General features: G+C 36.0%; 2 protein-coding genes across 2 annotated transcripts; one reads left to right on the forward strand and one right to left on the reverse strand.

Annotated features, from left to right (window-relative positions):
• The first annotated feature begins 12,487 nt into the window (after window positions 1-12,487).
• On the forward strand, window positions 12,488-16,056 carry LOC107807416 (uncharacterized). The gene is made up of 2 exons (XM_016631781.2): window positions 12,488-13,189; window positions 14,086-16,056. The coding sequence occupies exons 1-2, from the start codon at window positions 12,983-12,985 to the stop codon at window positions 16,036-16,038; spliced, it is 2,160 nt and encodes a 719-aa protein (XP_016487267.1). The 5' UTR covers window positions 12,488-12,982; the 3' UTR covers window positions 16,039-16,056.
• A 285-nt stretch (window positions 16,057-16,341) lies between these two features.
• On the reverse strand, window positions 16,342-20,847 carry LOC107807417 (uncharacterized). The gene is made up of 4 exons (XM_016631782.2): window positions 20,580-20,847; window positions 20,322-20,392; window positions 18,493-18,579; window positions 16,342-16,624 (listed from the first exon to the last, which is right to left on the reverse strand). The coding sequence occupies exons 1-4, from the start codon at window positions 20,686-20,688 to the stop codon at window positions 16,601-16,603; spliced, it is 291 nt and encodes a 96-aa protein (XP_016487268.1). The 5' UTR covers window positions 20,689-20,847; the 3' UTR covers window positions 16,342-16,600.
• Between the last annotated feature and the right edge of the window lie 4,172 nt (window positions 20,848-25,019).

Below are 25,019 nucleotides of genomic sequence, written 5' to 3' on the forward strand. Positions count from 1 at the left end.
ATCAAGTTATGGTAGTTGTCCAGCCCGCACGTACGTCCACAAACCACATGTATAACTTCACACACCGAAGGAACTGATCATTGTCACAATTATGCCGATTCAACCATTACTAACCGACCCAACTTCTTTCAATTTACTCTTGACTTGACTTAGAAATATAATAGCTCCATTCACAGCATAACGAACTCAATCTGTACTCATCTCGAGTGACCAGAATTGCGAGACCACATCGTCTCAATACCCATGAATCATCCCATACCTCCTTACGCGCATAATAGCATCTCCAACTGGTACACCCATTCTGCAAGACCTTTTGCGAATCCAAAGCTATTTCTTCCTTTCCTCCAATACTGCACCGCATACCCAATGATAACATAGAATATTCCAAGTCCCGTTCGTAATCCACTGTGAAAACTCGATCCTTAACTACACAACGGACCCGAAATCCTTAGGCATTGTACTTTAATTCTTGAACCCACTAGAACCATTATTGAGAGTCACCCACTTGGACCTGATCCCGAATATCACTAAACTTCAACGCTTTGCTAGCACATGAACACACTCTCAAAGAAGTAACCAGCTTAATTCTTTTCCTTGTATATTACATCCACAAGAAGCATAAACTTGGGGTCTTCCCAAATCCTGCACCTCAATCGATAAGGCAAAGTATAGCACACATTCATCGAGTTCATTGTTCGACTTACTCCTGACATTTCCTTTTTCTTAGTCATAAATAATCCACCAATATACCGATAACTAGAAACCACACAAGCATACACCTACGCGATCCAATCGTAGTCGGTGGGCTCCCCCACTTAGATTTAAGCTACAACCACATAATGTAGAGCCCATAACGATTCCTCATTCTCAATTACCATGATCTTGTACCGTTAACCCGCCAAATTTCTCGAAGTCTTTTGTTAAGCTTTTCATGAACATTCTAAATCATCAGTCACAATCACCTATTCGAACTCTTACCGAGTAGCAAGTGGTATTCTTCGCAAAAGCTTCATCAACGCCACACAACCGCTAACCTGCTCACAGGAGATAACCCAGCTGTGGAATTCCTTACTGACATCTTCCAATGACACTGCACTAGGTACAACTACCATGTAATCAGTAAATTCTCCTGAGCCCATGCTCGCCCACCAGTTGTATATGTTTGTTCCTTCCCCATTGACACCAACTGAAAGTTCAACAATACCTTCCAAACACAAATCATATTGCATCAGAAACGATAATCAAATCTCCATGCCCCTCTTCATTTCAAGCAACTCCTTTCTGTCATATTCAATATTTCTTCGTACAGTAACCACCATTCCAAATAAAATCTGTAGACCAAATCACCTTCCATCACAACTCCCAAACCGTTCTACATTTTCTCAAGGTACGTGGCTATCCTACCACAGAATCCATATGCTACTCTGCCACTCCCACTTCGGTCAAACCATCTCCTTTAAGCAACTTATCGACCTCTGATGTTCATACTTGACCTGCTAGTAATTCAACTACCACGAGACACTTCCCGTCGTGTCCTCCCTCATACTTTGCTGCCCAACTGCTGCCGTATACCAACTCCATATCTGTAGCACTGGAGCTAATGAATTGACACCAACTCTAAACCTCATAGAAGATCATCTTTCTCGAGCCATCAACATTAGAAAAACCAATTCGATTCTAAACCGCTGCACACCGCTATCTCTGATAACCGCTCCTCAGGCACCATTTTACAACACCCTACCCCGAAGGCAAAATCAAGAAGACCATACCACCGACAAACCTTAATGCGTCCAAACAAGGACGACGATACCGCATCACAATGAAAATTCCACCACACTCGAAAATACCAAGTCTCATTACTATCAACCAAAACCTGAATATCCATAGTCCGATTGCCTTTCCTTTGTTGGAATTAAATGTTGAACCTCTAAATCATGCATTGAAAAATCCTCCTTTCAAGTCATTCACTGACTCAGTACATAGACAAGTAACCTACCATTACACCAACACTATGCGATAACAACGCATGAACATCATAGCAATCTGTGCATAGCCTCAAAACCATAGGAAGTACAGATACTGAACTGAAACGACAGAACACCCTTCTGCAGGGTGACGATTATAGCCCGCCCGAACACGTAGGGAAAACATCCTGCACCACGTCTTTAGTACCACTACAACTCCTTGATATCCAAGTGATAATAAGCGCTTCATGTCGCATAAGATTGAGTAGGAAGGAAATAAAGGCACAAGCCTCAATGGAATCAAACCGCACGATGAGGAAATCAAGAAGGAAAGTGCTCATAACAGCCTTGTAGCCTCTCGAAGATAAGTACAGACGTCTATGTACCAATCCGCAAGACTCTACTAGACTTTCTCATAACTCGTGAGACCTAAGTGAACCTAATGCTCTGATACCAAGCTGTCACGACCCAAAATCCACTAAAGGCCGTGATGGCGCCTAACATTGCCGTCAGGCAAGCCAACGATGATTGATCAACTTAATTACCCATTTTTATATTTTGAATTCATAATTTTCCTTAATTAAATTGTACGAAATAGAATTTACACAATTACAATAACGAACAACCCGTAGGAACTCCCAAAACCCGATGTCACAAGAGCATGAGCATTTTCTTAGGAGTACAATAATAATACAACATCTGTCTTGAATGTAATAAGACAGAATAAAATAAATAATACAATGGAGACTCGGTGGACTACGATGTGTAGCCTGAAATGCAACTCACATGAAGTCTCCTTAACAGGTGCGCCTACGCGCCAAGGTGATCATCAATGAACCTGTCAGATCCCGCACATTTAGTGCAGAAGTGCAACATGAGTACATAAATCAACGCGTACCTAGAAATATCTAGCCTAACCCCGGAGAAGTAGTGACGAGGGATCGACATCGACACTTACTAAAGGTCCAATAAAACAATGTAATAAAATATGAGCAGATATGAAGCATACGACAATGATGGGGTAAATCTCTAAGTTACATAATCTTCGAATTACTTCTTTTAAAGCAAGAATTTCTAAATCTTGTATTCTACCTTACCAGCTCAGAAAATATCAAGTGTCATTATCAAATAAATAAGGAATATCATATAAATGTCGGGCATCAGTAGAGAGATTAGCTCGTGAATATTCGGGCTACTAGCGGTATAACGCACGATTCTGCCGAGGTCGTTCGGCCCGATCCAAAATAATGTGTACATTGCCGAGGGTCGAGCGACACGAACCATAGATGCATCTATATACTATCGAGGCGTTCGGCCCGCTCAATAAGAAAAGGAAGGAAGTTACCTAATCATAAGACACGTGTTTACAATACAGCACATCAGCACAAAATGAATATAATTTTTACCGTTCCTCAAATAACTCGCCCACAACTCAAAAGTGTTAAGGCTTGGCCTAGTGTACATATATTTATTTCTATGTCAATTTCAATTATAACTTCAATTAATTAAGCCTGCAGAATGAGTTCAATAATTCAAATAATATATGATAAGAACCTATGTCTACCCGAACATAAACATGCTATAGCTACGTACGGACTCTCGTCACCTCGTGCGTACGTAGCACCCATAACTAGTTGCACATAACAACAAATATCACCTAAGGGGCAGTTTTCCCCTCACAGGGTTAGACGGGAGACTTACCTCACTCCAAAGTTCCATAACCGTCTCCAAAGCCTCTCCAACATCTCAAACCGATGCTCGTCTCTTCAAAACTAGTCAAAAAATATGCAAACCAATCAAAATATACCCCAACACGTATAATTTAACAATTTATAATGATTCTCAACTTCGCTCAAAAGCCAACAAAGTCAACCCTCGGGCCCATGCGCCCGGATGTCGGAAATGTTCGAAGATAAACTCTACCCATAACACCACGAACTCAAATATATAATTTATTCCTAATTCTATGTCCAATTTCGCGGTCAAATTCCAAAAATACAAAATTCTAGATTTTCTACCAAAAATTCTAAATTTCTATTAATTTTCATGTTTAAATCTATATACCAATCATGTATTTAACTTGTAATAAGTGGGAGTCACTTACCTTATATTGCTTGATAAAATCTCCACTTGAAGCTCTCCAAAATAGCCCCAACCAAGTGAAAATGAGAGAAAATGGGCCAAATCCCGTTTTTATAAAAACCTCACTGCCTAGCGACATTTTCGCATCTGCGGAACATGAGTCGTTTCTGCGGCACAGAGTCCGCTTCTGCGTCTCCCTTCAGACCCCTCAACCTCCGCATCTGCGGCCCCTCCAGCGCTTCTGCGCCTTCATTTCTGCAGCTCCTAATGCGCAGGTGCGGTTCTGCTTCTGCCGAACTCGACCGCATCTGCGGTCCCAGCCTTCCCCAGCGATTTTGCTTCTTCCCTCAAGGACGCCGCATCTGCACCATCATAGATGCGGAAATGGTCTCGCACCTGCGCCACTGCCCAGATCGCCCCGAACCTCTCCTACGACCCTCTTGGCCGCTCCTGCAGCCAAAACCTCGTAGGTGCGATTACACCAGATGTCAACTGCTTCAGTATTTCTCCCAAGCCCAAACTCGATCCGTTTCTCACCCGAGGTACCCGGGAACCCGTCCAAACATACCAACATATCCCAAAATACAATACGAACTTAGTCGAAGCCTTAAACCACGTCAAACAACATCAAAATCATGAATCGCGCCTCGAATCAAACTTATAAATTTTTAAATTTTTAAATTCTATATCTTGTGCCGAAACGTGTCAAATCAATTCAGAATGACTTCAAATTTTGCGCACGAGTCATAAATGATATAGCGAAGCTATTAGAAGGCTCGGAACCCCAAACGGATATCAATAACATCAAAATCCACTTCAAACCAAACTTATAAAATTCCTAAACCTTTAAAATGCCAACCTTCCATAATAAGCACCGAAATGCTTTCGTGCCATCCGATACTCGACCCGAACATACGCACAAGTCCGAAATCATCATACAAACTTATTGAAACCTGCAAATCCCGATTTCGAGGTCGTTTACGCAAAAGTTAAACCTTAGTCAATACTTCCAACTTAAAGCTCCCGAAATTAGAATTATCTTTTCAAATCAATCCCGAACTTTTCGAAATTCAATTCCGACCACACGTACAAGTCGTAATACCTGAAGTGAAGCTACTCAAGGCCTCAAACCATCAAACAACATAGTAGAGCTCAAAATGACTGGCCGTGTCGTTACAGATTTAATCTTTACCTTTTTCTAGCTGAAAAGTGTATAAAATTTATATAATTTTGTATATAACATACAGAATATCTATATTTACAATAAATGTATATATAGACATTCCATCACGAGACGCATTCGTTGACAAAACCGTCCTAGATTCGACTTTTCAATTGAGCGGAGGCGAACTGATCAACCTTCTCTAGACTCTAGAATCTTGAGTTTTTTATTTACCTGAACGATTTCAAAAAATTGGTTTAATTAGTCTAGAGATATCAAAAGAAAAAAAGAATTAGGTTTTGAGAAATTCCTTAGCAAAAGAGATAACACCTTCAATCGGCATGTTCCTGCAAATAAACAGACGAATTTAAAAAATTAGATATGTTAATTTGTAAATTATATAAGTAGCAACGATGCATATTCACCTGAGATTAGGATTTGTTCGTCTGAGGTGTGAGCATGTAATGAAGGGTTCTGTGATGGGTGATTGGTGATTAGTGTGAAAGGGTTCAATGATCGGTGCCCATAATAAGAAAATTGGGCCTGAATGTGGGGTTCGGAAGATGAAATTTTGATAGGTGCAGAAATGGGCCGACAAATATCAAAGGCACTTCGTACTTATCATACTATACACATCCGTACTTGTATAATTTAGGGCTTTTTTCACATTTAGCCCACGCTAGATTTAATCTTTACTTTTTTCTAGCCAAAAAAGTGTATAAAATTTATATATTTTTTGTATATAACATACAGAATGTCTATATATACAAAAAATATATATATAGACATTCCGGCCCGAGACGCATTCGTTGACAAAACCGTCCTAGGTTCGACTTTTCAATTGAGCGGAGGCGAACTAATCAACCTTCTCTAGACTTTAGAATCTTGAATTCTATTTTTTTACTCGACCAATTTCAAAAAATTAGTTTAATTAGTCTGAAGATATCAAAAGAAAAAAAAAATCGGATTTGAGAACTTCTTTAGCAAAAGAGATAACACCTTCAATCGGCATATTCCTGCAAATAAACAGACAATTTGTAAAATTAGGTACGTTATTTTGTTAATTATACAAGTAGAAACGATGGATATTCACCTGAGATTAGGATCTGTTCGTCTGAGGTGTGAGCGTGTAGTGAAGGGTTCTGTGATAGGTGATTGGTGATTGGTGTGAAAGGGTTCAGTGATCGGTGCCCATAATAAGAAAATTGGGCCTGAATGTGGGTTCGGAAGATGAAAATTTGATTGGTGTAGAAATGGGCCGACAAATATCAAAGGCATTTCGTATTTATCATACTATACACATTCTTACTTATATAATTTAGGGCTTTTTGACATTTAGCCCGCGCCAAATTTAATCTTTACTTTTTTTAGTCGAAAAAATATTTAAAATTTATATAATTTTTGTATATAACATACACAATGTCTATATATACATTTTATATATACAAAAAATATATATATAGACATTTCGGCCCAAGACACGTTCGTTGACAAAACCGTCCTAGGTTCGACTTTTCAATTGAGCGGAGACGAACTGATCAACCTTCTGTAGACTCTAGAATCTTGAATTCTTTTTTTTTTACTCGACCAATTTTGAAAAATTGATTTAATTAGTCTAGAGATCTCAAAAGAAAAAAAGAAATAGGTTTTGAGAACTTCCTTAGCAAAAGAGATAAAACTGTCAATCGGCATGTTCCTGCAAATAAACAGACGAATTTGTAAAATTAGGTGCGTTAATTTATAAATTATACAAGTAGCAACGACGCATATTCACCTGAGATTAGGATCTCTTCGTCTGAGGTGTGAGAGTGTAGTGAAGGGTTCTGTAATTGGTGATTGGTGTGAAAGGGTTCAGTGATCGGTGCCCATAATAAGAAAATTGGGTCGTAATGTGGGTTCGGAAGATGAAAATTTGATTGATGCAGAAATGTGCCGACAAATATCAAAGGCACTTCGTACTTATCATACTATACACATCCGTACTTGTATAATTTAGGGCTTTTTTCATATTTAGCCCACGCTAGATTTAATCTTTACTTTTTTCTAGCCAAAAAAGTGTATAAAATTTATATATTTTTTGTATATAACATACAGAATGTCTATATATACAAAAAATATATATATAGACATTCCGGCTCGAGACGCGTTCGTTGACAAAACCGTCCTAGGTTCGACTTTTCAATTGAGCGGAGGCGAACTAATCAACCTTCTCTAGACTCTAGAATCTTGAATTCTTTTTTTTTTACTCGACCAATTTTGAAAAATTAGTTTAATTAGTCTGGAGATATCAAAAGAAAAAAAGAAATAGGTTTTGAGAACTTCCTTAGCAAAAGAGATAAAATCTTCAATCGGCATGTTCCTATAAATAAACAGATGAATTTGTAAAATTAGGTGCGTTAATTTGTGAATTATACAAGTAGCAACGACGCATATTCACCTGAGATTAGGATCTGTTCGTCTGAGGTGTGAGAGTGTAGCAAAGGGTTCTGTGATTGGTGATTGGTGTGAAAGTATTCAGTGATCGGTGCCCATAATAAGAAAATTGGGCCTGAATGTGGGGTTCGGAAGATGAAAATTTTATTGGTGCAAAAATGGGCCGACAAATATCAAAGGCACTTCATACTTATCATACTATACACATTCGTACTTATATAATTTAGGGTTTTTTTCCCGTTTAGCCCGCACCAGATTTAATCTTTACTTTTTTTAGCCGAAAAAGTGTATACAATTTATATAATTATTGTATATATAGATATTCCGGCCCGGGACGCGTTCGTTGACAAAACCATCCTAGGTTCGACTTTTCAATGGCTGAGGCGAATTGATCACCTTCTGTAGACTCTAGAATCTTGAATTCCTTTTTTTTTTACCTGATCAATTTCGAAAAATTGGTTTAATTAGTCTAGAGATATCAAAAGAAAAAAGATAGGGTGTTTATTCTGTCAGGAAAAAGGGGGGAGAGTGCATTTGCTTGAATGAATTTCCATTATAAAATTTGTTAACTTTCCAATAACAGAAAGTCACTTACTTTTTGGATACAATCACATATAGCACATGAATCTTATTGAGATAAAAGATAAATTATCTTAGCTTTTTTATTTAGTTTCTATAACCTTAAATATCATTTTAAACGGCGTGCTTAGCAACTACAACCACTTGAAACTTTCTTATCTCTACTTTAAAAAAATAAAGTGTTTCAAAATCGTACTATTTTGAATTGAATAATATAATATGAATACATCTTTTGTAGTTCCACTCTATTTCAAATAATTAGTAAAGATAGAGATATTTTATTATCTAACTAAAATTATTAGAATTTAGCCAACTTTTAAATTGAACCGATAAAGTAATTATTCTGCAGTGTAAAGATAAAATTTGGATGAAAATACTCTAACCAAAAATACGGAATAACTCCAACAATCGAAGCTAGACCTCGATAATTTTATATGTAAAACTCCATCATACTATACTAGAATTCGAAAATTTCTATACAGGTGAAGATTCAATACCGTGTGTTGTATTTTGAAACTTTTACATGTACTATATTGGGTTTCAATATGGGAATACAACATGCTATTAACATCTACATGGAAACATTACCTCTCTTCCATGGAGTAAAGCATGCCTTGGAAAAAAACTTACTGCCATTAACTATCGAAACTGATTGTCAAGAACTAATCAATTTATTATCTAACGATAATTGTCTCTACAAAAATTTGATTGATGATTGCAGGTCCCTATTATATGATTCAGGTAATCCAACCCTAAAGCACGTGTATAGAGAAGCTAATAGAGTGGCAGACCATGTCACGCCCCGAACCATGGCCTGGGCGTAACACGGCACTCGGTGCCTAACTACATGTGACCGAGCGAACCAACTGGGTGGCTGGATCAATATATGGTATAACTGTAATTTGAATATAAAAATGCAATATGTCGATTTACTAAAGAGTCTCACTGAAATATCATAAATGCGGAAAGTACTGAAAAGTCTACAAGTATAAACGAGTAGCCGACAAGGCTAACACATAAAAAGCCTGCTAATATCTGACTTACTGGGCTATAGTCTACAAAGCCTCTAAAGAAAAATGAAATGCTAACTGTTTACTGGGACAAGATCCCTGGTATACCTTATTAACTGAAATACTATAAAGACTGAAAAAAGGGAGGGATAATGCCCCGAAAGACTGGGATTCATCAATAGCTGATACGAGATGTCCTAGCAAGCAGAATCGTCAACCTGTAAATCGTCACCTGCATCGCGAGATGAAGGCCCGGGCAAAAAGGGACGTTAGTACATTTGAATTGTACTGGTATGTAAAACAACTAAAAGAAAGAACTGTAAATATTGAAACTGAAACTGAACTGATAACTGATAACTGAGAATTGATAAGGAAGTAAGGATATGAATACTCCCTTTTCTGAATGATGAACCACTCGTTTATCTGAATATTAAACTGCGGCCTCAAGCCCAATATATATGTGCATAAACTGCGGCCTCGGGCCCAAGTATACGTATACATAACTGCGGCCTCAGGCCCAAAAATGCATAAAGCATAAACTGCGGCCTCAGGCCCAAATACAGGTGTTCAACATTCAGGGATTTAAAATCAGGAAATGAGAATCATACTGCAATACATGATACTGAAATACTGAATGGAACTAGACTGGGACGTGTATTCATAATAAACTGATTTGTCGCAACTGAGTCTTATAAGATATTGAATGAATTATGAACTATGCCATCTAGAGAATAGAAGTTCTACAACCATTCATGGAACTGAGGCATAATTACTTGTTGAGGAATTCGTAATAGTCATAAAGAATAAGACGTAGGGAGAATCATAAACATTCTCAAACGTAGAGAGTTAACCTCACATATCTTAACTTTTTGCTCTTGAATGTAATACAATATTTGTCAACCCTTTCAACTTTAATCTATAGCAATACAAGTCAAAGGGATTCCATATTAGCAATGATACTCATGTTTTGGTCACTTAGGCATTTTATCAAACACTTGGTGAGAATAAAGCTTCATAGTCCTTATTAATGGTGTTTCTACACGCAATAACCCATTCTCTTACTCCTAGATAAATTCTAAAATCTCGAATGGTTATAATCAACATCATTCTTCATCACCCATAAGGTAAACAACACCCTTAACCAATAATCAACAATCCACAACCCAAACCTATAACCGTTCATGCTTTTCTATCACACATCAACTCATATCTTATGAACTAGAGTCTATAATCATTAATCCAATGCTATAATCAATTTGAGGGTGAAGACATTACCTTTTTGAAGTTCAATCCTCTTAAATTCGAGTTCTAGGGTTTCTTCTCTCAACAATGATGTCCCAATCGAATATCTAATGATATGGAGGGTTTACCCATATTAATAAGGTATTAAAAAATTGAAATTAATTTAGAATCACCATTAGAACTTACCTTGGATGGTGGAGGGACCTTTAAGGAGTTAAGTTCTTGAGAGCTTCCCTTTCTAGAGTAAGTTTTTGTGTTTTGGGGTGTGGGGGACGAAGTAGGGCCTTACAAATGACCCTCCGGGTGCGCCTCCGCGCACCTGAAGGCCTGACCACGCACCTGAACGCGCAGAATGGCAGTAGCACTGCCACAAGTGCGCGGCCGCACACGTGACCATCTGGGTGCGCACCTGGGCGCGCATATTGCGCACTGCTCTGTAAAACACACACATAACTCTTTGCACAGAGATCCGTTCGAGCTCCACAATATATTGTTGGAAAGCTAGTTCAAAGGCCTACAACTTTCGTGTTTTGAGTTTTCCCAAATTCCTTACACATTTTCACTAAATCCTGCTGCAAGACAGACCTTTCGTAAACTTAGTAGATTTTATCGAATCTTATACACCAACCCTCCCCCTCCCCCTTCCCTCTCCTTCTTGATTCTAAAATAACTATTTCCACCCATACTCATATCGACAGAACTTCATATGTCCAAAATATAACATTACTACTCATTTAACACATCCATACCTAAGCCGAATTTACGAGGTGTTACAGACCAGTTAGCAAAAAATGCATGTAGCTTGGACGTTTTTGAAAATCTTTTGTTGTACCCGACCCCCTCGCCCCTATCTTTCCTGCCTTTGTTAGAGATAGTATGGGCACTATGTTACCCAAACTAGTCTCATTATGTAATGAACCTTAATGTAGTTTTTATTTTGAATAAAAGTTTTTTATTACAAAAAAAATGCTAAATATCCTTAGATATTTTGCTGATGTCACAGTGAATGATGATTTACCTTTAACATCTTAATATCAAGTTTGAGTAAGCATTAGAAAAAAATTATCGACTTTTGAGTATTTGTCCTTTGAGTTTTTATGCAATAGTGGGGTTGGGAGTTTACTACAATCAGATGGTATCAGAGCCACTCTTGTGTCAATCTTGTCGATGATGGGTCAGAGTTGAACTGACTTTAGGCAAATCCCAGTTAGGCAGGGCAAACCTTAGTGTTGAATCTACGTGAATCCCATGCGGTGGGGCAAACCTCAGTGAGGGCGCTGAGTCCATAAGAAGGGGTGAATGTAACACTCCAGACTTTAGACAGAGTTCCACATCGGCAAAACACAAGAGGGATACTAGGCATATAAGTTAACATGTTTTAGACCCTAGTGACACGTTTTAAACCCGTGAGGGCCTAGGCCCAGAGCAGACAATATCAATAGCGAGCTGGGCTGTTACATGCAGCCTATGCAACTCTAGTCTACGCAATATAGATAGTCAGGAATGAAGCAGTATGGAATGATTGGGTAACAAGAACTCAAGTAATGTCCAAGCAAATCAAAGAAGAATGTAGATACAAAACCCTTAGCTTAGAAAATAGAAGCAAAAGACAGATGGAATGGATTCAAAACTTGTACAGATAGATAGATTTAGACAGAAAGAAATAGATAGATGAACTGATTACTATTCATTAGAGTAATCAGTTACAGTTAGTATAGGACTTTTGTAATTGGGACTGTTTTAGTAGGTGATTAATAAGATTTCTTTATTTTAAAAAAAAAATGCAACTCCTTAGTTATTTGGTCAAGCAATCTGTTGCTTATGTTTTCGGTCAATTACTGGTTTGAAGCCTTTTACTTTTGTCCTTTTCCTTTTTCCCAAAATTTGCCATAGATGACACTGAAACGGCTGGAGAAGAAAAAAAAGAAGGAAAAGTAGAAGCCACTGTCGCAAGTATGCAAAAACAAATGCAGAGCTCTGGTTGATCACAAATGCGGTGTTGCAGTTTTTACCAGCCTCAGTTATTTGAGCCACTTAAAAAGTTGAAAGCCAACTCTCTCGCAATGAAAGACGAGAATTCAGAGGATAATCAGAGCAATTAGGCAAAAGAATGTTTTAATTAAAAAGAAACGGTAAAAGTGCGCCAGAATTAGTGACCTTTTGTACAGTCCCCGTGCCATGCACATTTATCCTTCAAAGCCTTGTTATTTCCGCTGCTCTTTTCCTTAAGCTGCCTCCATGTGTTTGTGTGTGTGTGTGTGTGAGAGAGAGAGAGAGAGAGAGAGAGGAAACAGTTTGAAAACCTCTTTGGGATGACAAGCAACATGCAATATGTGACATTCTCTGTTGGCATATAGGAAGAGCTGAGAGAGAGATTGAGGCCATTCTTGTTCTCCATTCCTATACATTTCTTGAGAGAGTGTGTGTGTGTGTGTGTGAGAGAGAGAGAGAGAGAGAGAGAGAGAGAGAGAGAGAGAGAGAGAGAGAGAGAGAGAGAGAGAGAGAGAGAGATGGCAAAGGGGGGAAACATGAAGGGGCACATGCAGAGTCAGAACAATGGGAGTAGAGGAAGAGCATATGCAGTGCTGGTGCTTCTGGCATTTGGGGCTGCAATTTTTGGAGTGATGATTCTCCACAAGCTCAGGGAAAGGCGTATCTTCAACCTCCTTGTCAAGGATAAAGAAAGTGAACTCAACGACCTTAAATTCCTATTGCAGGTACTTCTCTCACTCTGTTGTTAGTGTGTGTGTGTTGTGTTGTGGGGGGGTTGTGTGTGTGTGTAGACAATAACAATTGTCCTGAACCAATATCAAGCCATGCAACAATGCTACATCACTCTATTGTTTTTCTTTCTGCAAAGAAAATGAAACTAATACAGGAAACCCGAAAAATCAAGTCAGAAATCAGTAACTAGGAGTGGCCTTCTGTTTGGCGTCTGGTTTAGACTTTAAACCATTTGCTGTGTTTAATAACCAACGATTTAAACTGAAAGGTTTATATTGCTTCAAGGGGAATTAAGAAAGACCAAAGGAGGAGAAGAAGAACATGGTGCCAAATAACTTTCCACGAAAATCTTAAGTGAGAGGTCACATTCAAACTTAGATGATAAGTTAACTTTTAAAGAAAACGTGGGAAGTATTTTATTCTTTCTGTTCATAGAGGAAAAACACACAAACAAGGACATCTTTTAATAACTGTAGTCCTCTAATTTTATGCAACTATCATAGTGAAAATTAGTATGATACCAGCTGAAATGTATGATGTGTATTGCAAAGATGAACCTTAGGAAACAAAACAATATGAACTATCAAGACACAAATTGCAAGATCTGTATCTAGGGGCGGATCCAGCCCTCTAGCACCGGGTTCAACTGAACCCGGTGCTTTTATTGCGGAGTATAAATTTATGTGTAAAAATTTATTAAAATTACAATAAATAGTAAATATGAACTCATAACTTTAAAAATATAATGATGTAATGCTAAAAACCTTAATGGTTGAACCCATAGAATTTAAATCTTGGATTCGCCTCTGTGTATCTTCTACCACATTTTTGTGTATTTGCAAGTTCATTATGTTACACAAGCTAATGTTAATTGTCACCTGTGGGACAGAAAGAAAGAGAACATACACAAGAAGCTAAAAGGAAAACAGAGGAAATGAGATCCAAAATACACTCACTTCGTACGCAGAAAAGGGATCTCAACAGCAGGATCTTGGAAATGAAATCAACAATCTCTTCCCTTAAAGATGAACAAAGAATAATCGAAGTGGCTCTCGAGGAAAAGCAGGATGAAATCAAGATGCTTAGAGAAAAACATATGGAAACAAACCCAGATAATTCTCAAGTTAAGCTTCTTTCTGAATCATTGCGACAGAAGGAAGCTGAAGTTGAGGATTTAAAACATCGTCTTGAATTACCTGTAAAGGTCTGGTCAGTGAGTGCAGACGATCCATCAAATCCACCTATAAACTTCACCACCGCGGCTACTGAAAGAAAAGAAGCAAGTGAAGGAGAAACCAAAGAATTGCATCGATCCTTTAAAAGAGATGACCAGAAGAATTCAACAGAAAATATACAGAGAACAGCTGATGAATCTGCCCTCAATCGAAACAAAGGCACAAGGCAAGGTGAAGACAGAGGACAAGCACAAGATGGAGAGACATCTGCTGATAGAAAGAGCAATATTGGAGAACAGGAGTCTCAGGAGTTGAGAACTGCTCAAGAAGATGTTCCAGGCAATAGAAGCACCAGTTTTCAGACTTTGGATGGCCAACGAGAGGCTGCTGACAGTTTTAAAGCTGGGGAAAACTTCCTAGAAGAGAAAAGGTACAGTAGCGGAAATGCATCTGTGGAATCTATCAATCATAGTGGTCAAGTGCAAAAGCAAAACAATGAAGTTGGTGTAGTAGATGCCCCGGACTGGAAAGAACATGGCACAGCAATCGGAAATTTTGCGGATTCTCAAGGTAATAACTACAGGTCTGGATGGAATGACAATCCCAAGAGTAGAGATAGATTAAGAGTGAGCCAGGAGAACATAAGAAAGACAAAAGGGAAGAGCCGGCGAATAATTGCAGATAGCAAGGTCACTGAAAGTGGAGGGCTTCCTGAAAAGAGAAGCATTGTAAGCATGAGAAACAGAAAGTTCTTTGAAGAAATGCATGGAGGTGAAACAAATGAGAGAATGGAAGGCGGTAAACAGGAGAAACAGGAACATCTGCAAGATCAAAATATGGACCTAAACAGGAATAACGGATCTGCTCCAGAAAATCAAAGGATTAACGATTTGGAGGAAACTTTTGGAAACCAAATCAGGTCAGAACAAGAACAGAAACCAGATACGGGCAGACAGCAAATGCAAGATGATAGCTCAAACCTCGATGAAGCTCCACCACATAACGCATTACTTAACCCTGAGAAATCTGCAGGTGCCAAAGAAAGTAGCCAAGAAGGCAGGAAAGCTAACACAAATGAGAAAATTGAGAAAGGGCAAGAAAAAGAAGTCAAAGACGCAGAATCTGAGATGGCCCAGAGCTCTCAGGAAGTGCATGCGAAGACAGCTGTTTCTGAGGTCAACAGAGTTTCAAAAGAGGCCAGAAATAGAAAACCAGATGAAACTGCACAATCACAAGATGCAACAGGCATCAATAGTAAACATCAAGAACAAAAACAGGCTGACAATCTTCACAATTATCTGGAACATGCAAATATTGCTGAAAGAGATGTCAAAGCAGATGACCTTCAGTTTGAGAATGATCAAGAAACAGGACAGCTAGACCAGTCCAAAGGAATTTCACGAGAGACCAGAGATCAAAAACCCAATAGAAATGCACAATCAGAAGAGCAAAACACCGTTGTCTTTAGAGATACAGAGCACAGGCTGGCCAGCAGCTTTCACAGTTCTTCCGCACATGCGAGAAATGCTGAAAGGGCTGTAAAAGATGGCAACCTTGACCCTGAGAATGATAAGGAAATAGAAGATCTAGACCATTCTAAAGGCTCTGCTGCCAATTTGGAAGAGGAGGAAGAAGACAACGACCAAGCAGATGAGCCTGAATTTTAGGTATACAGTTGCCTTACAGAACGCTAAATGCTTTGCTTAATTTCAATGTTAGATCAAGAAGATACTTGCGTCTTCTTAATTTCTCCAGCAGTTGAGTATGCTTATGAATGTTCAATCACTGTGATTTAGTTAAATTACTCTATTGTTTGACATTTTCACTAACCAACTACCAGTGAGAATAATTTGCATACTCCACTAGAAATACGTTAAGATTAGTGAATCTCCAAAGCTTTTAAGTAGATAGGATCTTCCAATTAATGCGTACACAATTTCCAGACTAACATGACAATGAAGTAAGAAAAGTAAAAGGAGAAAAACCAGTTCCATTTATCATTAGCATAAGAAAGAGAGAACTGCATTACAGTGCTGATGCAACCAACTTTAGCCCACCATTTAGTAGCTTAGAAGCTATCTGGTCGTTTGTATAATAAGAAGAAAGCTCATACAATGAGAGTTAAAGTTATCATTGTCATGTCCAATAAATTGGATTATTAGAGAGAACTTCTCAATTTAGGACATGAAAATATCCCAATCTAAGCATGATGCCACGTAAATTCCCACCTTATTGTGATGCTTGCACCAAATTCTGCATAAATAAAGATAAAATAGGATGTCATTCCTCTCAAACAGAGAAAAAGTCACGCTCGTTTGCAGGGCAGGTAAAGGGCACTCAAAAAGAAGCAATTATCGTATCAGAATATAGTTCCTTCAGAATTAATCTGCCATTATTTCAACTGACGAAACTTTACTCCACCAAAATTTAAAATTCACATAGAATCTATTTCTATCTGCCATCACATAGCTGGAAATTCTTGCTCTATTCCTGTATCAAGAATTGAGTTTATTTGCTTATATGAACTATCATCAATATGAAAATTCCCTTAAGTGTAAACCTTTGCAGTACTTTTCTCTTTCGAGGTTAGGGTACACGTAAATATGTAGTATTTGTTTCTGAAGAAAGGTTTTATCAACGCTATACTCTAGCCTCTTTCTTTCTTCTAAATGAAGAAATCCCTCCTAACCAAGTTGGTTCCATTTCCACTTATATTTCCTATAACCATAAATAATCTGTAGCAATGTTATTCAACAAAAATATGTTCTTCAAAAAATACTAAGGAAATGTGTTCGATATTTCCAACAAAGAAAATGCATTTGGATTATTTAGCCTATTTCTTGAGCAAATGAAACAGCAATAAGTATCAACCATTATTCAGAATAGGTGAACCCATAGAACTGCATAGAGTAAGGAGGCAAGTTTGTAACTTTAAAATACCAAATGGCACAAGACTCCAACCCTGATATAGCTAACTGCTTGAATAAAAAACTTTGGCGCTTTGACACCTCTATAAAAACCCCAAAATGCGACCTCCCATTCTTTCCTCACTTCTTCCTCCCTGCACTCAAAATTGATAAAATTTACTAAACAAAATGGAAGCTTACAAATTTTTCGTGTTCTCACTATGTCTAGCCCTTCTAATCATATATCCAAGGTGATACACTCTCTATCTCCCTTCACTGATACGGGAACTTATGTTTTCAATCACTCAACTGTGCCTCAATCTCAAATTAGTTGGGGCCGACTATATTTGCATCCAATTGACTTTATTCAAGTCACTCAATATTCAAATTTCATCAAACCTGAACCATTTTTAGCAGGCCATCAAGCTTTTGTGATCCTCCTAATTTATCCGAGCTTGAACCCGGCAATGCTTTGCGAAGCTCAAGCAAAGTTAGGTAAACCTATTCTTGATGTATGAAAATTGTGTGCCAAGAAAATTGCATGAAAACTGATAGACTAAACTTTATAGCAATGACCACACATATGCCCTATTACATGATTATACACTTGGCCAGGAAAACTTTAGCAGAAAACTATTTGGGCATGATGTTGTGATAGTGTTCTCTCTTTGCACCAGCGACCATCTGGGAGCGAAATATAATGAAGTGCCCTGTTTTCAAGTTTCACGTTCACTGATTTTTAATCAAGAACACCACAAAGCATCTCTTTAGGAACTTATAGATACACGGACTGCTGGTACATGTTTTTTAACAAAGAAGACATACACCACGGTAAAGTTTCCGGATTCTAAACTTGGTTCGCAAACAGCCATTTAATGTTTTTTCGTTAGTTGTTCCAGATAGCCTTTTAAAGTTTTAAACAGGCTATTGAATTTAGTCGACACTCTCTTCTCAGTCTCGTCCTAATTTGATTGATACTCTAACTAGATTGAGCAATCTATTGAAAAACATTGCTTATAGCAGATATAATTTCTGTTTCCTGAATCAATTTATCTTAAGGTAGCAATATGTGCACTTTCAGCACTATGTGCACTCTAACTAGATTGAGCAATCTATTGAAAAACATTGCTTATAGCAGATATAATTGACTCTGTTTCCTGAATCAATTTATCTTAAGGTAGCACTATGTGCACTTTCAGCAGAACAGACAAGTACCTCTTCTTTGTTCTTCTTGCCTCCAGTGAATAATTTGTACCCACTATAGAAAAGCAAGCCCCAACCGGACAAAGATACAATCACAAACTGCAAAGACCAAAAGAAACATTATTTGCAAGTTTTGCATTTACATTCCAAAAAATCATTAAAAGATAACCTTACTAAGGTTAAGAATGTGAATTTCCAAATACGGATTTAATAGGAATAAGGTTGATCCTGTTTTATGACTCTAGTTTAGCCAAATAGGATCAAATTGGGTCCAAAAATGGGCTAAACATATATTAATTTTATACCAAAAAGACTTGAAACAAAATTGGTCCAGGTTTAGTTTAGTCAAGGAAAACAAACACCAGCTCTTCTAACACATTTCTCTATTTCGTTGCTTTCAAATTTCTTCACATTACTTTTTAGTTATTTAGAAAAAGCACACTTTCTCGTAGCATATATAGGATATGTGATACAAACTTTATAAAAACTAAGTGTAATTTACTAGGTTTGTCAAAGTACGGTCGAACAGGATCATGATCAACAACAGTGATAAATTGGATATGTACAGTTGCACTAAGGAAAACAGAATATCATTCTTAAAGAAAAATCCATTTTTTGATTTCATTATTTCGGCAAAACTATACCTATGTTAAAAAACATAGCCTCAGCATTGCTTAAACTCCAATAATGAGCTATATGTACTTCTGTTATCCTGTTTTCTCTTTGTGACTACTGTAAGTGAGATTAAGGGTTCTGGAAAAATTTTCTAGTAGTTAGTGGGTCTGTTCCCATAGACTCTTTTAGTACCTATTCATCCTTGATATGGATGTGTCATCTTGACTATCCATCAAGTAATTGCTATGCCCATTGACACAGCTACCGGGTAACACCTACTCTGTTGGTAGTGCCTAATCAAAGTCTTTGATAAAGCCATTTTGAGTGCATAGTGAACAGATTTTAAAAATCTAAATATTTACATATACTACCATACCTAGTCTTTCCACAGTTAAAATTCCAGTTTCGTTGTCTTTAGTACTCCGTCCCGTTTCATGTAACACTTTGTTATTTTAGAAATCCCACTATATTATATACACTTCCACTGATACTCTCTACTCTTCAAATTAAATAGAGTATAAGTTATATACTGAAAGAGTAATGCATTCTTCACACCATTAGTGTAATTTAATCTATTATTAGAACTTACCATTTATATTAGATTACCAATCAGTGTTATTAAATAGCCTTTGAGTGATCTGATTATATAAATAATTTTGTAAATATTTTTTACACCGTTAGTGCATAGAATTTAAACTCTTTCACATTATAAGTTTCATTTTGTAGGATTATTACAAGAAGAACTGAACATATATTATTGTTTAGCATTTTTTACAGAATATGTGTCATCATATAATAACTTTTTTGGATAATAAGTTTGAATCCGTCATATTCCGAGTTGCAATTGCCAAACAAGCACAAGCTTTAATTCATTGAAGCCAAAAATTTATTTGTTTTGAGCAATCAATGCAAGAAAATGGTAAAAACTCACCCGCATATAGTGGTTACGTCAAGCCAATAAATGACAAACATGTGTCTTTTATACACACATTTATGACTTAATCATTGTTAAGTGATATGTATTTTCTCTTTAATGCTTAGTTGCTGAGGTTAAATTGCTTGATTTGGTGTAAAGAGAGTGTGCACATAAGTTTTTACCAAAGAAAATTATTCTATTACATTTATCAAAAATATGGAAAAAGAAAAAACAATTAAACTTTCACAGAAATGTACTCTAAGAAACAAAGCTTCATTCCTATCGTGGATTTTATAGTAAGAGAACTAACATGTTCTTCCTTCCATTGGGCAGGATTCTTCGGCTCTGACCAGCAATTGACCTTAGGAGGCCCGTGATGATCTGTTAGAATTATTCACATTTCAATACCATCAATAAATTAAAAAACAAATAGAGCTATAAGAATAAATCAAATGATTGTATATTCATGGATCAACAATTAATGGAAATGAATCGGTCCAGAAATGTTACGCATCTGATTAAATCGATCAAAAAAATTAAGAAAGAGAGAATAAGAGAAAATCATTACCAGCTGCGCCGGCAAGGCCACGGCGCTGAACGAGAGAAGGAGTGGCTGAGGAGGGGAAGCGAGTGAAGGCCGCCACTCGACGAGCCGCCATTGTCAACGAAGTAGCCATGGCTTTGTTTGTTCTGAGATCGAAGAGAGAAAGATAATGAAATTAGCTCGGGATGTAGGCTTCAACTGGACAAGGGCTTAGAGTGGGAATGTAAGGTCTATGAAACGACGTAGCTTATAGTTTTATTGCTTTGTTTGTTCCATTTTCCTCCCTGCTACATTTTATATACACATGGTTAACCGGGCATTAAATGTAAAAGAAAAGATTGACTTTTGAGGCGTACTAAAATTAGTTTACCCTTTGTGGTCTTAAACATGATAATTTTTTATTATAATAGTATATTATTAAAAGTAAAATAAAAATTTTAAATTTTTTAAAAAGAAATGTTTCATCTTCTGAACCACTCTAAAAAAAGCTATTGACGTACAACTTTTTTGGGTTAAAAGTGACATATAATAAAATTAAACATAGAGAATATGAGCCCGTTTGGATTAGCTGATTGTAAATAGCTGATAAGCTTGTAGTGCTGAAAAGTTTTTTTATGTGCTGAAATTGATTTTTAAAATAAGCATTTACGTGTTTGGATAGAAGTGTTGAAACTGATAATAACCAGTTGATGTGTTTGATTAAAAAGTGCTGATAAGCTATTCTTTTGTTAAAATGACTAAAATACCCTTGATTTTTTTTCAAAAAATTATAAATTAAAAATTTCTTTGTAAACAAAAAGAATTAATAACGAATATGGTTTTGTCAAAAGTGTAACTAGAAAATATTATTAAGGGTAACTAGTAAAAGTGTTTGTCAAACTAAAAGTGCTTATAAGCTGAAAAGTCATAAGTTGGGGGTGACCAGCTTATAACTTATGGTTGATTTTAGCTTATAAGCACTTGGCTTATAAACACTTTGAGTGTTTACCAAACGCGTAGATAAGACAAAAGGTGTTTATAAGTCAGTTTGACTAGCTTATAAGCCTAGCCAAACACCCTCTACGTTAACATTCTCATATGCTACTTTTTTGGTTAAAACTTATTACGACCAATATAAATAAATAACACGTGTCACTTTATTTAACTACACTTATTAGTTTTTTTATCATAATTAACTACCATGTGTTTTGCACTCGATCTTGAATAAGTGATAATATACAAAATACTTAATAACATCGAACACCAGAAACCAATTGGGAAAAACTCTAACCTTTAGCTACCTCTAGGCATTCATTTATGTCAAAAATTATCCAAAGATTATACAAACAAAATAAAGCTCACCTAATCTTTGCCTGAAAACTCTTCATGTTTCCAAGCAAAGAGGGGCAGCTGTGAGCACCAAAGTTTTGACAATATTTGAATTTTTATCACCTTTTACTATGTAAATATTTTCAAAAATTTAATATATATTTTTTAGCTTTGTTATACTTTTTTTTTTATATTTAGGGTAAAAATTAATATATAGGGTAAAAATTAATAATAATTTAAAAGGTCAATTATTACTATTAGTATTATTTTTATCTTTATTTTTAAATAAAATGAATTAAAAAACGAAAATAAATATGAATTAATTAAAAGTTTTAATTAATTTTAAAATAAATTTCGGATGGGAATTAAAAAATAGAAAAAATAGAAATATAAAATTAAAAAGTAAAAGTAAAAGTAGGTGGAAATTGTTTAATAAAAAAAAGTAAAAGAAAGTGAAAAATTTAAAAAAATAAAAGTAAAAGAATGTGGAAATTTAAAAAATAAAAAGTAAAAGAAAGTTGGAATTAAAAAATAAAAGTAATGGTAGCTGAAAATTTAAAAAAATAAAATAAAATAAAGTAGAAATTAAAAAAAGAAAAGAAAAGTAAAATAAGTGAGAAATAAAAAAAAAGTAAAATAAGTGAAAAATAAAGAAAAGTATAAAAGTGAGAATTTAATTATAATAAAAGTAAAAAAAGTAAGAAATTAAAAAATAAAAGTAAAGGAAAGTGGGGAATTATTTTTTAAAAAAAATAAGAAAAATGGGAAGTGAAAATTCTTTTTAATTAAAAATAAAAACATAAATAAATAAATAAATTCTGAAAATTCCGAAATTTTTTCTATAAATGGAGGAGAAAGGGAAAAAGTGTGGAGAGATTTGGAGAGAAATGTTTTTGCTTGTTCTACGCTAAGAAAAATTCTATTCGTGTTATTTTTTCTTCGTCTTTCTTTCGAAAACAAAAACTAACAGCTTCACCACCCCAAAGCTACCAGCCCTTGACCACTTTTGAGCCATCATTAACCCAAAAAAAAAAATAGCTCAAAAAATAGCCACTAAATCGTCAGTTTTGCAAGGTCGATTGAGGTTGCAAGTTGAGATTTTTCGCTCGAATTTTTCTTGGTCCGAATGGTCCAGTTGAGAGATATCCGATCATTGAGTAGTTGTAATTTAAATCCACAATCATCAATACAAAGGTTCACTCCTCTTTCTATTTTGTTTTCTCATTAATGTTTTGGGTCACTCTGTTTTAATTTAACTTTGAGTATGATATGGTCGAGTTCGCATTTGAGTGTGCTAAGATTAATTTGTTCTCATGTTTGAGTATTTGTTAAGATTAATTTATTGTCCTTTTTGGTAGTTCATATGGTTAATTTTATTGATGAATATGTATTAATTCGTTACTTTTCTTGTCTATTCAATGAAGTAATGGCTTTCCATTTTAGCATGCTTTAGTTTCATTTTGATCTCCTATCTTAGTGACTAAATTGGTTCTGCCCATATCTATCTATTCCTGCCATAAATTTAGTCTAGTTTCAAATATTGGTTAGCAGTAAAATTATAAGAGATTAGGTTGGGCCATGATTGGTGTAAGACTTTAATTGGACTTCCCTAGCGTATTTATGGGCTAATTGTTGCACATGACCAAAAACAAATAAACATTCACAAGCAGGGGCGGATCTACGTTGCAAGTTAGGGGTACCACGGCACCCGCTCGCTTCGCTAAAATTTCTGCCATGTACATAATATCTCTGTGAAAAAACGTATAAATAGATAGAATGGCACCCAAAAGTCACAAAGCGAAAGTGGGTGCTATTGGTTTAGCCTTCCCTTTGAAGGCTTTTCTTGGCCTCAAGAATGCAAGTTCGATTCCCTGTTGGAGCAGCTCCTTTGATTTTTCCTTTTTTCTACTTATTAAGATTTCTTTTATTTTTAGTTGAAACCTAGGGCCTCATATCTTTTCCTTCTTTTTCGGTTCTTTCCCTCCTTTTACTACTTGTTAAGTCTCTCTTCTTCATTTTTTAAACTTTCAGTCCTCATTTTATTTCTATCATTATACATTACTTTATAAACAATTATTTTCTATAGTAATTTTAATTGATTTTAATTAGAGTATAATTTTTTTTATTTTTAATGAAACGATATTAATTTATATATTGGAATATAATTTGAGCAATATCTTCTATTGGGTTTTGAAAAAGAATTAAATGGCTTGATTGATAGTCGTTTTGAGTTGACTATCATAGGTTGAATGTTGAAAGTTTTTCTTTGCAAATAATTGTCATATAACTCAACAATTAAGATGGAAAAATAAACAAAGAACAATACAAGTAAATTAATCTAGTCAAACAAAGAATATAGTGTAGTTAAGGTACCCTTTAAGTAAAACTTTATATTGGAGGCGCTCTTTCATGAAATGTTATTTTTCTTTTGCATTTTTATTTAGAATGTATTTAAATTAAGCGTTAAAAATTTGAACTAAAATCAAATTTATTTGCTTTGTGAATGAAAGGCCTATTCAAATTAACCAAAAACTAACCGAACCGACCCATTATTCCTAATATGTCTTTGTAGCTACTGACATGTATACTGTATGCATAATATGGTAGCATCCGCAACCTTCGAATCATGGATCCGCCTCTGTTCACAAGCTAGCCAATTTTTTCATAATTAATTTACTTCATTTCCTCCATAACAATATCCATACCTCATGACCTTACAATAATGTCAAAATTAGTAATTGAATAATATTCGAACATCGTAGCTTGTTTTAGGCGCGATTAATAATAAATCATCGTGACTGTGGGTACGGTTCCCGTGGCATAGTCATGATATGTAAACCCCAATTCAAGTGTGCGTTTCACGCGACTTGACCATAACTTCAAATAATAATAAATATAAACATGTTGTAAATCGCGGGTGTGTTTCACGTGACGTGGTTTGCAATGTGTACCAAAACGACAAGTGTACGACATCGTAGCTTGTTCAAATAAATTCCATAAATACTAAAAGCGGTTAAGCAAATAAGTAAAAATTATCAAAAGGTAAAATGCACAATAGGTTTAAAACATGTAATAAGTCAGATAATTAGGCCAATTATTAATTGTTAAGCGACCGTGCTAAAACCACGAAACTCGGAAATGCCTAACACCTTCTTC

Source organism: Nicotiana tabacum, chromosome 21 (genome assembly GCF_000715075.1).
Source record: "Nicotiana tabacum cultivar K326 chromosome 21, ASM71507v2, whole genome shotgun sequence".
Lineage (NCBI taxonomy): Eukaryota > Viridiplantae > Streptophyta > Magnoliopsida > Solanales > Solanaceae > Nicotiana > Nicotiana tabacum.